Below are 15,236 nucleotides of genomic sequence, written 5' to 3'. Positions count from 1 at the left end.
GAACTCCGTTAAAAAGTTGAAACGCACAAAGTCAGGAAATGGATACAAGAAAATTTCCAAGTGGCTGAATATCCCTTGGAGTACGGTTAAGTCAATCATAGAAACATAGAAACAGAGAAAACGTACAGCACGCTACAGGCCCTTCGGCCCACAAAGTTGTACCGAACAGGTCCCTACTGTAGAAATTATTAGGCTTGCCCATAGCCCCCTCTATTTTTCTAAGCTCCATGTACCTATCCAAAAGTCTCTTAAAAGACCCTATCATATCCGCCTCCACCACTGTTGCCAGCAGCCCATTCCATGCACTCACCACTCTCTGCGTTTTTAAAAAAAACTTACCCGATGTCTCTCCTCTGTATCTACTCCCCAGCACCTTAAATCTGTGCCCTCTTGTGGCAACCATTTCAGCCCTGGAAAAAAGCCTCTGACTGTCCACATGATCAAAAAATAGAAGGAATATGGCACAGCAGTAAATCTGCCTACACCAGACCATCCTCAGAAACTGAATGTGCTAGAAAGGGGATAGTGAGGGAGGCCACCAAGAGATCTATGGCATATCTATGGCATATCTATGGAGAGGTACAGGCTTCAGTGACTGAGATGGGAGAGATGAGCTTCATTGGCTGAGATGGGAGAGACTGTGCATACAACAACTGTTGCCCGGGTGCTTCACCAGTCGCAGCTTTATGGGAGAGTGGCAAAGAGAAAGCCACTTTTGGGGAAAAGCAATTCTACCGAACTCTTCGCTAGAGTTTGCTAGAAGGTATGTGGGAGATTCTGGAGCTAGCTGGAAGTAGGTTCTATGGTCTGATGAAAGTAAAGTGGAGCTTTTTGGCCAACAGACTAATCCCTATGTTTGGTGTAAGCCAAACACCGCACATCATCAAAAACACACCATTCCTACTGTGAGGCATGGTGGTGTCTGCATCATGCTGTGAGGATGCTTCACTGTAGCAGGCCCTGGAAGGTTAATGGTAAATTGAATTCAGCAAAATACAGGGAAATCCTGGAAGAAAATCTGATGCAGTCTGCAAGAGAACTGCAACTTTGGAGATTTGTTTTCCAGCAAGACGGTGACCCCAAGCATAGAGCCAAAGCTACATAGGAATGGCTTAAAATCAACAAAGTTAATGTCCTGGAGTGGCCAAGTCAAAGTCCAGACTTCAGTCCAATTGAGAATTTGTGACTGGACTTGAAAAAGGCTGTTCACTTATTATCCCCATGCAATCTGACAGCTTGAGCAGTTTTGTAAAAAGGAATTGGGAAAAATTTGCAGTATCCAGATGTGCCAAGCTGTTAGAGACATTTCCACACTGACTTAAGGCTATATTTGCTGTCAAAGATGCATCTACTGAATACTGACTTCAAGGAAGTGAGTAATTATGCAGTCAATTATTTTGTGTTTGATAATTGTACTAAATTTGACCAATTTATAGAAATTTGTTTTCATTTTGACACAGGAGTCTTTTCTGTTGATCAGTGTCAAAAAAGGCCAAATTTAATCCACTGTAATTTGATGTTGAAAAACGTGAAAACCTCGGGGGGGTGGGGTTGATACTCTGGCACTGTATATGTATCTATTGCATTTTTGGATGTTACACATTTGTTAGTATGACTACTCTTAAGACAGCTGGTGAAGAAGTGTTACATATTGGAATATTTGTTGGAAAATCAACATTTAAACTTCAAGGAGATTAAGTTTACAGGGAGCATTATTTTTGACTTTCCATTGTGTTTGTTTTATAGAACCATAGAACATTACAGCACAGTACAGGCCCTTCAGCCCTCCATGTTGTGCTGACCCATATAATCCTTTAAAAAAAGTACTAAACTCACACTACCCCATAAGCTTCTATTTTTCTTTCATCCATGTGCCTGTCCAAGAAGCTCTTAAATACCCCTAATGTTTTAGCCTGCACCACCATCCCTGGCAAGTCATTCCAGGCACTCACAACCCTTTGTGTTTTTAAAAAAAAAGAAAGAAAAAAAAACAACACACCAAACAAACTAACAACTTACCCCTGATATCTCCCCTAAACTTCCCTCCCTTAATTTTGTACATATGCCCTCCTGGTGTTTGCTATTGGTGCCCTGGGAAACAGGTACTGACTATCCACCCTATCTATGCCTCTAATAATCTTGTAGACCTCTATCAAGTCCCCTCTTATTCTTCTACGCTCCAAAGAGAAAAGTCCCAGCTCTGCTAACCTTGCTTCATATGACTTGTTCTCCAAACCAGGCAACATCCTGGTAAATCTCCTTTGCACCCTCTCCATAGCTTCCACATCCTTTCTAAAATGAGGTGACCAGAATTGAACACAATACTGTAAGTGCGGTCTCACCAGAGATTTGTAGAGTTGCAACATGACCTCTCGACTCTTGAACTCAATCCCCCTGTTAATGAAGCCTAGCATCTCATAAGCCTTCTTAACTACCCTATCAACCTGCGAAGCGACCTTGAGGGATGTATGGATTTGAACCCCACGGTCCCTTTGTTCATCCACATTCTTAAGTAACTGACCATTAATCCTGTACTCAGTCTTCTGGTTTGTCCTTCCAAAATGCATCACCTCACACTCGTCTGGATTGAACTCCATCTGCCATTTGTCTGCCCAACTCTGCAGCCTGTCTATATCCTCTTGTAACCTTCGACAACCTGCAGCTCCATCCACAACTCCTCCAATCTTCATGTCATCCACAAACTTACTCACCCATCCTTCCGCCTCTACATCCAGGTCATTTATAAAAATCACAAATAACGGGTCCCAGGACAGATCCCTGTGGCACTCCACTTGTTACCGACCTCCAGGCAGAAGGTTATGTCATATTTTTAGAAGATTATCAGGGTCATTGTCCAATAATTGACCTTTACTTGGGGCGCAAGCCGCAATTTCTCAATTTTTGATTGTAATATACTTGGCAGTGTTGCAAACTGTGAAAGAAGATGGGTTGCAGTAAGGTACAAAACAGGATGGTGGAATGGGCAGATATGGTAGATGACGTTCAACATAGGGAAATTGGAGGCATTTTGGTAGAGTGGATGAGAGACAATTTAGAAGGTGGATGCAGAAGCGAAGGCATCTTGTCAATGAAAGTGATGGAATAGGTTGAGCAATAATAACATGTGAATTATGGGCTTTATCAACATAGTACAGAGTATAAAATTAGGGAAGTCAAGCTTAAACCATTATAAAACACTGCTCTGGCATCAACTGAAGTATTGTGTTCTCTTTTAGGTGCCCCATTTAGAAGGTGTGTAGAGATATAGGAGGGAGTTGAGAGATTTATGGAATTGTTGCCAGGTGTAGGAACTACAATTCCAAGAGTGAATTGCAGAGACTGTTTTGGAGAAGGCTAATATCCTTGTGAGAAGGTTTCTTAGTGTTGCATGGGTGGGGGGGGGGGGTGGTTAAACTAGTTCTAGGGGGATGGGAACTAGAGTGCCAAAGTGGATAGTTGTAGGGAAAACATGTCATTAATCCTCCATACAAAGATAAATAACAGGGTTGAGCGTGGTGGGAATAATACTTTGAGTTGCATCGATTTCAATGCAAGGAGTATTGTAGGAAAGACTGATGAGTTCAGAGCATGGATCAGCACATGGAATTATGACATTGTGGCCCCGAGTGAGACTTGGTTGCAGAAGAGGCAGGAATGGCAGTTCAATGTTCCGGGCTTCTGTTGGTTTGGACATTTGGTTTTGGAGTGAGAGGGGTGGCATTACCAGTCAGAGAAAATGTCACAGCAGTGCTTGGACAAAACAGGCCGAAAGCTTGTCTACTGAAGCTGTATGGGTAGAACAGAGGAGTGAGAAAGGGATGACCATATTAATGAGATTACATTATAGACCACCCAGTACTCAGCAGGACTTGGAGGAGCACAGTTGTAGGAGATCGCAGACTGCTGCAAGAAACACAAGGATGAGATAGTACCTATCATCACAGCCTTAAGTTTCTTGCAGCAGTCGGTGATAATGGGTGACTTTAACCTTTCACATCATCTGGGATGCCATATCGTTAAAGGGCTGGATGGGAAAGAGTTGTAAAATATGTTTAGGAAAGATTCCTTAATATATAAAGGAGAGTGTTATACTGGATCTCCTGTTAGTGAATGAGACAGGGCAGATGACAAAAGTCTGTCAGGTTACATTTGGAGCTAGTGATCGTGACGCCATTAGTTTTGAAATAACTACAGAAAAGGATAGGGCTGCTCCTTGGGTTGAGATTCTGAATTGGAGAAAGGCAAATTTTGGTGATATCAGAAAGGATCTGGTTAGTGTGGATTGGGACAGGTTGCTTTTTGGCAAAGGTGTGGGTGGTAAGTTGGAGGCCTTCAGACTTCATCCAGTCCTTTTACAGTATTGGAGTTCTGGTCAATATGTGAAGTTTGTATGTTCCTTGAATTTTAAGGAACTGGATTTATAAGTATTTGGATAGATGGTAGGGAATAGGGATTGCAATTCAACAGCTGTCAATCTGTATAATTTTATTTCAACCACCAGGTGGCAGTGCAGCTTTTCCCATTTTAAACTATTTGTTAACGTATAATGTGATTAAAAAGCAACCATATGCAACAAAATTGTATTCATTTGTACTACTCCTGCATTTAATCAAGTATATCAATGTTTTGTAAATGTTTAGTGTTTGTACTGAAGCAACACAGATCGGGTCAGGCAGCATCTATGGAGGGAAATGAACAGTTCATGTTTTGGGTCAAACTTCTCAGCAGGACTGGAAAGAAAGAGTGGAGCTAGAGCTGGTGAGTGAGGGGTGGATCCAGGTGAGAGAGGGAGAAGAGTGGGAATAATATAAGAAGTTGAGAGGTGATAGGCATATGTATCAAGGCTGAGGAAGAAATCTGGTCACAATCAAATATGGAAAAAGGTGAGGGGGGAGCTGGTAGGATGAGTGACTGGATAGTGGGCAGATCAGGAAGGTGAGAGAAGTGAAAGAGGTGATATTGGTGTCTGTATTAGTGTCTTGTTTGTTAACTGAGGTACAAACTCGTTTGCTTAATTTTGTATCAGTTTTACTTTTTTAGCACTGTTCAAAATTCATAGAAACATTTATCATCAGAGTACATACATATCGCCACATATAACCCTGAGATTCTTTCTGCAGGCATACTTAGCAAATGTATAGAACAGTAACTATAAACATCAGGAATTGTTAACTGTAGCAATCTGTGCAAATGCAGGAATAAGTAAATAGCAATAAATAACAATCCAGCAGAGTCTCTAAATGAGTGCAGTTATCCCCTCTTGTTCAAGAACCTGATGGTTGAGGGGTAGTAACTGTTCTTGAACCTGGTGGTGTGAGTCCTGAGGCACCTCTGCCTTCTACCAGCAGTGATAAAAGAGCACGGCCTGGGTGGTGAAGATCTTTGATGCTCCTTTTCTGTGACAGCATTTCATGTAGACGTGCACAGTGCTTAGGAAGGTTTTCCCCATGATATACAGGTGAGGCAGCACTTCATCTGTGACACACACACAATGCTGGTGGAACGCAGCAGGCCAGGCAGCATCTATAGGAAGAAGTACAGTCAACATTTTGGGCCGAGACCCTTCGTCAGTACTAACTGAAAGGAAAAAAAAACCTGTGAGTCTGTTGGGGTCATGTACTGTGTCTGGTGCTCCTGGTGTGAGCTCCTGTATATTGGTGAGACCTGATGTAGATTGGGAGTCCACTTTGCCGAGCACCTATGCTCTGTCCACCAGAAAAAGCAGGATCTCCCAGTGGCCTCCCATCTTAACTCCACCTCCCAGTCCCATACTGATATATCTATCCCTAGCACCTCTACTGCCGCGATACAGCCACAGTCAGGTTGGAGAAACAACACCTTGTATTCCATCTTCAACTTGATGGTATGAACATTGATTCCTTGAACTCCTGGTAATAGCCACCCCTGCCCACCCCCCCCCCCCCACTTTACCATTCCCCATTCCCTTTTTCCTATCTCCTATTATCCCTATCTCCTTGCCTGTCCATCTCTGGTGCCTCTCCCCCTTTCTTTCTTCCAGGGCCTTTAAATTTCCTCTCCTATTAAATTTCCCCCTTCTTTAGCCCTGCATCTCTTTCACCAATCAACTTCCCAGTTCTTTACTTCACCCTTCCCCCTCCTGATTTCACCTATCACCATGTATTTCTCCCTCCCTTCCCCCAAACTTTTAATTCTACTCATCTTTTTTTCTTCAGTCCTGCTGAAGGGTCTCAGCCTGAAACATCAACTGTACTCTTTTTCCATAGATACTGCCTGGCCTGCTGAGTTCCACTAGCATTTTGTGTGTGTTGCTTGGATTTCCACCATCTGTAGATTTTCTCTTATTTATGTACTGGGCCTAATCCACTCCTTTTGTAGCATTTTCTACTCAAAGGCATTGGTGTTCCTGTACCAGGCTGAAATGTAGCCAGTCAGCACATTTTCCACCACACATCCATAGAAATTTGCCAATGTTTTTAATGATATGCCAAACTTCCACAGACTCCTGAGGAAGTAGAGGCGCTGTTGTGCTTTCTTCGCAATGATATTTATATTATGGTCTGGGGCAGGTCCTCTGAGATAGTGACACCCAGGAATTTAAAGTTACTGATGCTCTCCAGCTCAGAACCTCTTGTGTTTTCTGCCTCGTGGACCTCTGGTTTTCCTCTCCTGAAGTCTACAATTAGTTCCTTGGTCTTAATGGCATTGAGAGTTTGTTGTTATTACAGCACTCAGCCAAATTTTCACTCTCCCTCCTGTATACCCCCTTTGATACAGGCCACAACGGTGGTGTGGTCAGCCAACTTGTATATGGTCTTGGAGCTGTATTTAGCCACACAGCCCTGGTGATAAATTAACAGATAAAGCTAGTAATGTGAACTATATTAATTATTTTTGGGCTGTTTAAATAACCACTAATTTTTTTCTAACAAAACAGCACTCCTTCCACTAAAACATCCATGGTTTGAAGGTTGTGCTGGATAGGCAAATACTTCACTGTAATCATAAATACTGATTGCATTTTATGAGTTGCTGTGTTTTTGAAGATTTTTTCCATGAATGGAATGACCTATTTTGCAATGCATAAAGATCCCCTACCACCATCAGAAAATGAACCAAGTACTTCATTTCCCTTGTTTATTTTAGAGTTGTTAGTTTGTGCATCTACTGAGACATTTTCACTACAAAAGTTTAAAAATAACCACCAAGTGTCAACTTAAATTAAGCTATGTAACTGAGTTTATAGAATAAGCAAATAATTAATTCTGTCTGTTCAGGATTTTCCAATTATGCTTCACTTAATCCATTGGAAATGTTTAATGTTTTCATTGCAGCAATTTTCTGGATTAACATCGCCTTATCCTGGTGGCTTGAATACACCTTACCCAGGTGGAATGACACCTGGGATCATGACACCTGGATCAGGAGAGTTGGACATGAGAAAAATTGGTCAAGCCCGAAACACCCTGATGGACATGAGACTGAGTCAAGTAAGTGAAGATCAACAAGGTTAAATGAAGGCCAAATTTATACAAAGTGAAAAGTGGTGTATCTCTATTATATGAAATTTAGAAAAATGAGAAAATACCTCACTGAAAAGTATAAAATTTTCAGAAGGCTCGACTTGAGTGGTATCAGGGAATGGTTCCCATGCTTAAGAGTCTAGAATTAGGAAATTGCAGTCTCATTGGAAGCAGTAGGCCATTTATCAATAAAATGGTGAGGATTTTATCTTTTATTTCATTGTGAATTGTCCACCCTGGATAAATGTGTAAATAAGTCGTTGATAGACTTCTGGAAATTGGAGGAAGTGAGTTGCAGATAGATCGGGAAAACAACATCTGAAATAAAGTTTTAGCCATGACCTTGTTGAACGGCAGAGGGAGTGGCCTATTTCTATTTCTTGTTCTCTTCCTTTATGGGGGAAAAACATAGTAATTACAATTTCATCAAACTATTGCAAAAAGATGTCTAACATCTGTCTCAGTTTTGTATCAGGAAAAATTAATGTTTTTTTTTCTCCTGAAGGTATCTGACTCTGTTAGTGGGCAAACTGTTGTGGACCCCAAAGGCTATTTGACAGATTTGAATTCTATGATTCCAACACATGGTGGAGACATTAAGTAAGTGTATTTTATTGCCAATAAGATGTAGCTTTGATAATCACCATCATAAATCTAATTTAAGCTACTATGATTTGTGACCATAGGATCTTGATGATCCTTTTATTTTTATTTGTTATCTTACTCTATTTGGAAATTTAAATAAACATGGCATAAGCCATGGTTTACTACGAACACCTAACATCATTCTTCTCTTACTCCATCCAAGTAAATGAGAACTTCCAAGTTGAGGCCAAATCAAACAACACTTTAGAAAATATTCCAGTTTTGAGCTTCTCAAAAGAAATGGAAGTATTTGTAATTTGTATCATTTGTAGGCAAAATGCTGGATTTGTGAGTTCAGAACTAGCAGAATAGTAGCAGCCTTATAGATGTAACAATTGATTTTAACAGACTAATGCGGTTAAATAGGGGATTTATTAAGTTGATAAACTGAGATTTTAAAAAAATTATTAGTACAGAAGTGCTTTTTACACTACATATATAAATGGAAATGTTTTATTTCCTTTTAGTCAACTTTGGCTAATGTTTTAATGGTTTATAAAAATATCTATTTACATTGCAAATACTGTTTCACAACAGTGACATCAAAAAAGCCAGATTACTGCTAAAATCTGTACGTGAAACCAACCCTCATCATCCTCCAGCGTGGATTGCATCCGCAAGACTTGAGGAAGTAACGGGCAAACTGCAGGTGGCTAGGAATTTAATAATGAAAGGAACAGAGATGTGTCCAAAGGTAATCAATATTTTCAGATTACTTGTATCGAGCGCTGACTATGCTTGTCACTTGGGAATTTGACAAGAACTCTGTTTAATATTTGTTTTATCTAATTATCTGTATTTCATCATATATATAAAATGAATACCTCTTAACAGTTTTGTGCTTACTTTGTAGATGTAAGAAGATCTGTAATTTGTAAAATCAAATAATTTTGCTATTTACCAATTATTGTACAAGTATAATTGCTAAAACTGATTTTTTTCCCCCAGTTATTTTACTTGTGCACTGCTTCTCGAAACCTGGTGTTAATTCTGACATCCCCCTTCTACCCTTTGTCATTCGATATTAGGCAGAAATGAAATGAATTTCTGGTGTATTTTCTAGGCTTCTGAAGCTTTTACAATTTACTTCTCGTGCAGGATTATTTCAAAATCAGAATTATCATTGCCATTTCCGATTACAGGACAACAATTTGCTTTGTGCAGCAGTTTTGACAAGAATAATCCATATAAGGTTTATTGCAAAGGGGAAGAAATGCAGGTCAATAGCAAGGATTTGAGAGTCATCTAATAGTTTAGTGATGAGAATAAGATTGTTTCCAGTCATTTTGTAGGTCTAGAATGGTTGAAATTTGCTGTGCACAAATCAGAAATAATCTTTGAGAAATACTGATCCATTTTAAGTACTGATCACTGGTGATCAGAGTTGTTATTTGCTGCCCACATAATTAGATAGATTCAAGTTGCCTACTGATCCATTCTTGCAGTTATTTGCCAATTGTCAGTTTGAGCCAATGCTAATACAGGCTAGGATGAAAACGAAGATTCATTAGATTAACACAAAGTAGACTTTGAATGCTGGAATATGGAATTAAGGACAGTCTTTGAGGAACTCGGGTTCAGTGGTATCTGTGGAAGCAATGAGTGTATGTTGATTATTTGGGTTAAGATTCTGTGTCTGAACTGAGAGGGAAGTAAAAAACGATTTCCTAAGGGGGATTAGGGCAGAAGCCTCTCTCTGCTTACAACTTGCAGATAATTGAGCTCCTCCAGTCCTGGATATGAGCATCTCCAATATTTATCAACACGTACAAAAGCTGGATGAACTCAGCAGGTTGGGCAGCATCTGTTGAAATGAGCAGTCAACTGATGCTGCCTGACCTGTTGAGTTTATCCAGCTTTGGTACGTGTTGATTTGACCACTGCATCTGCCGTGTACTTTGTGTTTCCAATATTTATCACCCCACCAGTGGTGGCTGTAGTCTGAATTTTCAAGACTTTGAGTCTAGAATTCTACCCTTATGTTTTTAAGATGCTTCTTTATATCTACTTCTTAACCAAGATTCTTATCAGATTTTGTTTGGTAATACTCCTGCAAAGTGTTCTGGTGCATTTTACTTTATTAAGTTTTCTGCTTAAGTACTTGTTTGTTTAGTTTAAGTTGAACTTGTTTATAAAATTGAACTACAGTTAGCCTAGATTATTTTTCAATTTGTATTTCTAGAGTGAAGATGTTTGGTTGGAGGCAGCTCGATTGCAACCTGGTGATACAGCTAAAGCAGTGGTAGCCAACGCTGTCCGTCATCTGCCACAATCTGTTCGCATATACATACGTGCTGCAGAATTGGAAACAGACATCAGAGCAAAGAAGCGAGTTTTGCGAAAAGGTAAATACTGAGTTTGCGCTTAAACTTCTTGCATTTTTTGATCTAATCGTCTTCATTTACAAAGAGAGGGGGAAAAAACTTCGGAGAAAGTGACATATTTTTCATTTGCCATTGGGATTTATTTTAAGTAATCCGGGGAGGCAGGTAGAATATTAGCTGTAAAGATCCTATCCAAAACAGTTAGCTAATTGTAACTTGCGTTTTCATGAGTGTTTTTGGACTGTTTGGCAACGTACTAAATTCTTTGAGACTTCCTTTAAGCTTTCCAGGTTTTAATATACTTGTGTGTAATATTTAATAAACATTAAAGTGTGTTTGGATAATAATAGCAGTAATGGCCAGTCATCTGAGAAAAATTTCCATTCGGGTTTCACCAAAATCCTGAGCATGCTGTATTTGGATTTCTCTCCCTAGGAGATGCTTTTATTTGATTCCAATTGATTTTGATTGCTTTAGTCCTATCAAAATTAATCTAATTTTCCAAGTAATATGTTACTGATAGAAATATCTGTTTAGCAGATTTGTATAAATCTATACTTTTACGGCCAATGCCTTATTAAATAAATACATGAAACTGAACATGTGAACAGTACAAAGCAAGCTTTTATAAGTTTTTCATCAGCTGTGAATTGTACAGCTTGCTGTTTTTGTTGGCCTCAAAATTGAATCTTCATGTTTGTCCTTGATTTATCATTTTGTGCTGTAAAGAATTTGTGTTCGAATTACTCATGAAGAAGCCCAGCTGCTTTACATAGAAAATAATTTTCCCACTGAAGAAAATTCCTTTTTAGAATGCAGTTAGCAACATTTTGATATTTTAAAAGAAAATTGAGAGATGCAGGGCGTGCAAAAACACATCTGGAATCATCTCTTTAATTTTGAATTTGGTGGTTTTGGTTAAAGTGTTACATGGATGTGTTTTCTTAGATCTTTAATAAATTTGATCAGAAATGGAATGCAAACTAGTGATCTCATATTGATCATTATTAATGGATTTTTTCCTGTTATATTTGTAAATTTTGTATAAGTCTGAGAACATGTAAAAAGTGGATTCAGAATTGCTTTTGATTTTTTTTTTTGGTTTGCTGTGTTAATTTCATATACCTGCACTACTGCTTTAAATCCCATTTGGTTTAAAGCTGCTTATGTTAGACTTGTTTTGTAACACAGAATTAAAATGAGCAGTATTATAATGATTTTGCAACCTGTGAAATAATTTATTATGCAGTTTTAACTATTGCAATGCACACAATTATTTGGTGTGTATTTGGGCAATTAATAGTTATGAAATTTCAATCTCCTAGAACCAGTCTTTTATATAAAAAAGAAAACAAATTTGTTACATTTATAGTAGAAAAGAAATTAGTTTCAAAAACAGATTTTCATGCCTCTACCCTTATACTACGTGAGGACATACAAATGCAATGGAAGTTGTACTATTTGTTAAGAGACCAGTTATGTTTGCTTTTTGGTTAGGGTTGTGGAAGTGGGTAGTCAATGTATAGTTGTCCAATTACATATATTTTAAAACATTCTTCAGCCCTAGAGCATGTACCAAACTCAGTGCGGTTATGGAAAGCAGCAGTTGAACTGGAGGAACCAGAGGATGCACGGATTATGCTCAGTAGGGCTGTTGAATGCTGCCCTACGAGTGTTGAGGTAATTACATGTCAGAATTAAACGTTAACTTGTACTTCATATAGACAGTTTATGGAATTGCAGGTCTGAAGTTCTTCTGTTTTATAGCTCTGGCTTGCCTTAGCAAGATTGGAGACCTATGAAAATGCTCGGAAAGTTCTTAACAAAGCAAGAGAGAACATTCCAACTGACAGGCACATTTGGATTACTGCAGCAAAACTGGAAGAAGCTAATGGAAATACTCAAATGGTAGACAAGATCATTGACAGAGCTATTACTTCACTTAGAGCAAATGGAGTGGAAATTAATAGAGAACAGTGGATTCAGGTAATTATTCATCTGAAAATAAGTGCCAACAATCATTTCTCTTGTACTAAATCATCTGTTTTAATTCTTCTCTCAGGTGAAACTGATATATTTGTGGTGTAGTAGACCCAGACTAAAAATTCATGGTCTGCTACCCATATGTTTTATACCATGCAGTAAGTAGTTACTGTTATTGGATAGCTCACTGGGTGATGTTATTGATAATGTTGAAGAGCTAATGATAACAGTAGTGAAGGGTGAATAATTCACAAAAAGAAATAATAGTCTGATGACATTTTTTTGTTGAGGTTATTTGAGATTTTTATCAGAATCAGATTTAATATCACTGGCATATGTCATGAAATTGTCTTTGCAGCAACAGTACAATGCAATATATTATAACAGAAAAGTACATGATCACAGTAACTGTAATGGCAGAGGGGAAGAAGCTGCTCCTGAACCGTTGAGTTTACAACTTCAAGCTTCTGTACTCCCTTTCTGATGGTAGCAATAAGAGCAAGGCATGACCTGGGTGATGGGGGACGTTAGCGATGGATGCCGCATTTTTGATCGCTCCTTGAAGATGTCTTGGAAACTATAGAGGCTAGTGTTCATTATGAAGCTGACTAAGTTTGCAACTCGATCCTGTTCGATAGACCTTCCTGCCCCCAACACCCCACATACCAGACAGTGATGCAGCCAGTTAGATTGCTCTCCAGGGTATATCTCAGGAAATGTCCTCAAATTCCTAATGAAATATAGCTGCTTCTGAAGCTTCATATAATGATGTGAAACACTTTCTTTCAAAGAACTTCTCAATTTTCTTCTTGGTTTCATTAATTTTACCATTTAATAAGCCACTGAAGCTATCTCTTCACAGCAGTAATCTTGTCCTTTTACAACTGTTCTTGCTTTCCCTGTCCTGCAGTATCAATGGAAACATTTTACCTTCCTTTGAAATCAGTTAAAAGAATTACCTCTAATTTCTCTAATGCTGTAAAGAAACTTGTCAACACTGTTGAGGCTAAATTGTTAATCAAACATTCTAAACTTTTAAGTATTCTCCCAAATCATAAGATAATGTGTCTAAAATTTGAAGCCAATTGTAATAAATGGCTACCTGGAAACAAACATATCTCAAGGTTGTATAATTTATACATTCTTTGATAGTATGTACTTTGAATCTTTGAACAAATAACTGACAGAAAAATATATGAATGAAAATATTTTGAACTTTACCAAGTTTAATAACTAAAACTACCAGGAAAAAAGGTCATTTGCTGTTATTAACATTATGTTGTAATTATAGCCCCACATCTGCCTCACATGCCATTTTGCCCACCTGGTAATACAGCATGGGATCACAACTGGATCCTTGAAGATCAGCACTTGAGCAGCCGATAGGCTGGGGGAACTCAAATAAACATTAGATTAGTTTGAGCATCAGCTGAGCAAAGATTCAACACTGCATCAGGGATCTGCCATAGGAAATGTATCCGAAATTATGAATCAATCCAGAAAAATGATTACTGAAAGAAAAAATAATTTCTGCCGATTATCTTAAGGTACTGATTTTTTTCTACCTGGCCTGCTCAAAGAACCCCTAAAAGTTCAAAAAAGTGCATTGTGGTACTGTGGAGCCAGAGGATAACTTGTACAGTCTTTTCTCAGGTCAACTAGAAACATATCCATTTAATTGATCTGGCACCTCAGGGAGAGAGGTGTATGGGAGTTGTATGCAGGCTTCCAAACATTAGCCAAGATATGGGGTATAAACTATAACAGAAAAGGCATGTTTAAAAAAAGGCAGTGTTACGATGGTCATGAGTGATTGTAGTATGCAGATAGATTGGGAAACACAGGTTGGTGCTGAATCCCAATAGAGCAAATTTGTAGAATGCCTACGGGATGTTTCTTTTTTAGAACAGCTTATGGTTGAGCTCACAAAGGAAAGAGTAATTCTGGATTGGGTGATGTGCAGTCAACTAGATTGGAGCTTATGGTAAAGGAACCCTTGGGAGGCAGTGATGATAATATGATAGAATTTATGCTGCAGTTTGAGAGGGAGAAGGTGAAGACAGAGGTATCAGTATTACTTCGGAGTAAAAGGAATTACAGGGGCATGAGTGGCGAGCTAGCCAAAGTTGATTGGAAGGAAACACTAACGGATAAAAGCAGATCAGCAACGGCTGGAGCCTTTGGGAGCAATTCAGAAGGCACAGCATAGGTAGAACCCAAAGAACTGGTAGTATTCTAAAGGGAGGATGAGGTAACCGTTGCTGATAAGGGAAGTCAGTAATATGAAAGAAGATACCAAAAGTTTTTTCAGATATGAGTAAAAGAGAGGCGAGCATATCGGACCACTGGAAAATGACTTTGGAGAGGTAGTAATGGGCAACAAAGAAATAGTAGACTAATTTAAGTACGTAGTTAATAGTGGAAGACAGCCGCAGTGTGCCAAAAGTCCATGTGTGTCAGGGAGCAGGGGTGAGTGCCATTGCGAAAAAGTGCTAGGCAAACTCAAAGATCTTAAAGTGGATAAGTCACGTGGACCTAATGGACGACATAGTACCTAATGGACCTGAGAGAGTCTGCTGAACAGAAAATGGATGCATTGGTCATGATCTTTCAAGAATCACTTGATTCTGGCATAGTCCTAGAGAACTGGAAAATTTCAAATATCACTCCACTCTTTAAGAAGGGAGGAAGGCAAAAGAAAGGAAATAGGCCAGTTAGCCTAACCTCAGTGGTTGGGAAAGTGTTGGAGTCTATTATTGGGGATGAAGTTTCAGTGCACTTG

At 39.0% G+C, this 15,236-nt stretch overlaps 1 protein-coding gene across 1 annotated transcript in view; it reads left to right on the top strand.

Moving 5' to 3' along the window:
* Positions 1-15,236, top strand: part of prpf6 (PRP6 pre-mRNA processing factor 6 homolog (S. cerevisiae)) — a 91,593-nt gene that overhangs the window by 25,446 nt on the left and 50,911 nt on the right. Inside the window, exons 6-11 of the mRNA XM_073061784.1 lie at positions 7,314-7,469; positions 8,008-8,102; positions 8,685-8,841; positions 10,330-10,492; positions 12,033-12,151; positions 12,239-12,457. Of these exons, the coding sequence (XP_072917885.1) occupies positions 7,314-7,469; positions 8,008-8,102; positions 8,685-8,841; positions 10,330-10,492; positions 12,033-12,151; positions 12,239-12,457 (909 nt within the window). The remainder of the gene's footprint in view (positions 1-7,313; positions 7,470-8,007; positions 8,103-8,684; positions 8,842-10,329; positions 10,493-12,032; positions 12,152-12,238; positions 12,458-15,236) is intronic.

This window comes from Hemitrygon akajei, chromosome 11 (genome assembly GCF_048418815.1).
Source record: "Hemitrygon akajei chromosome 11, sHemAka1.3, whole genome shotgun sequence".
Lineage (NCBI taxonomy): Eukaryota > Metazoa > Chordata > Chondrichthyes > Myliobatiformes > Dasyatidae > Hemitrygon > Hemitrygon akajei.
This window is presented reverse-complemented; position numbering and strand designations above follow the sequence as displayed.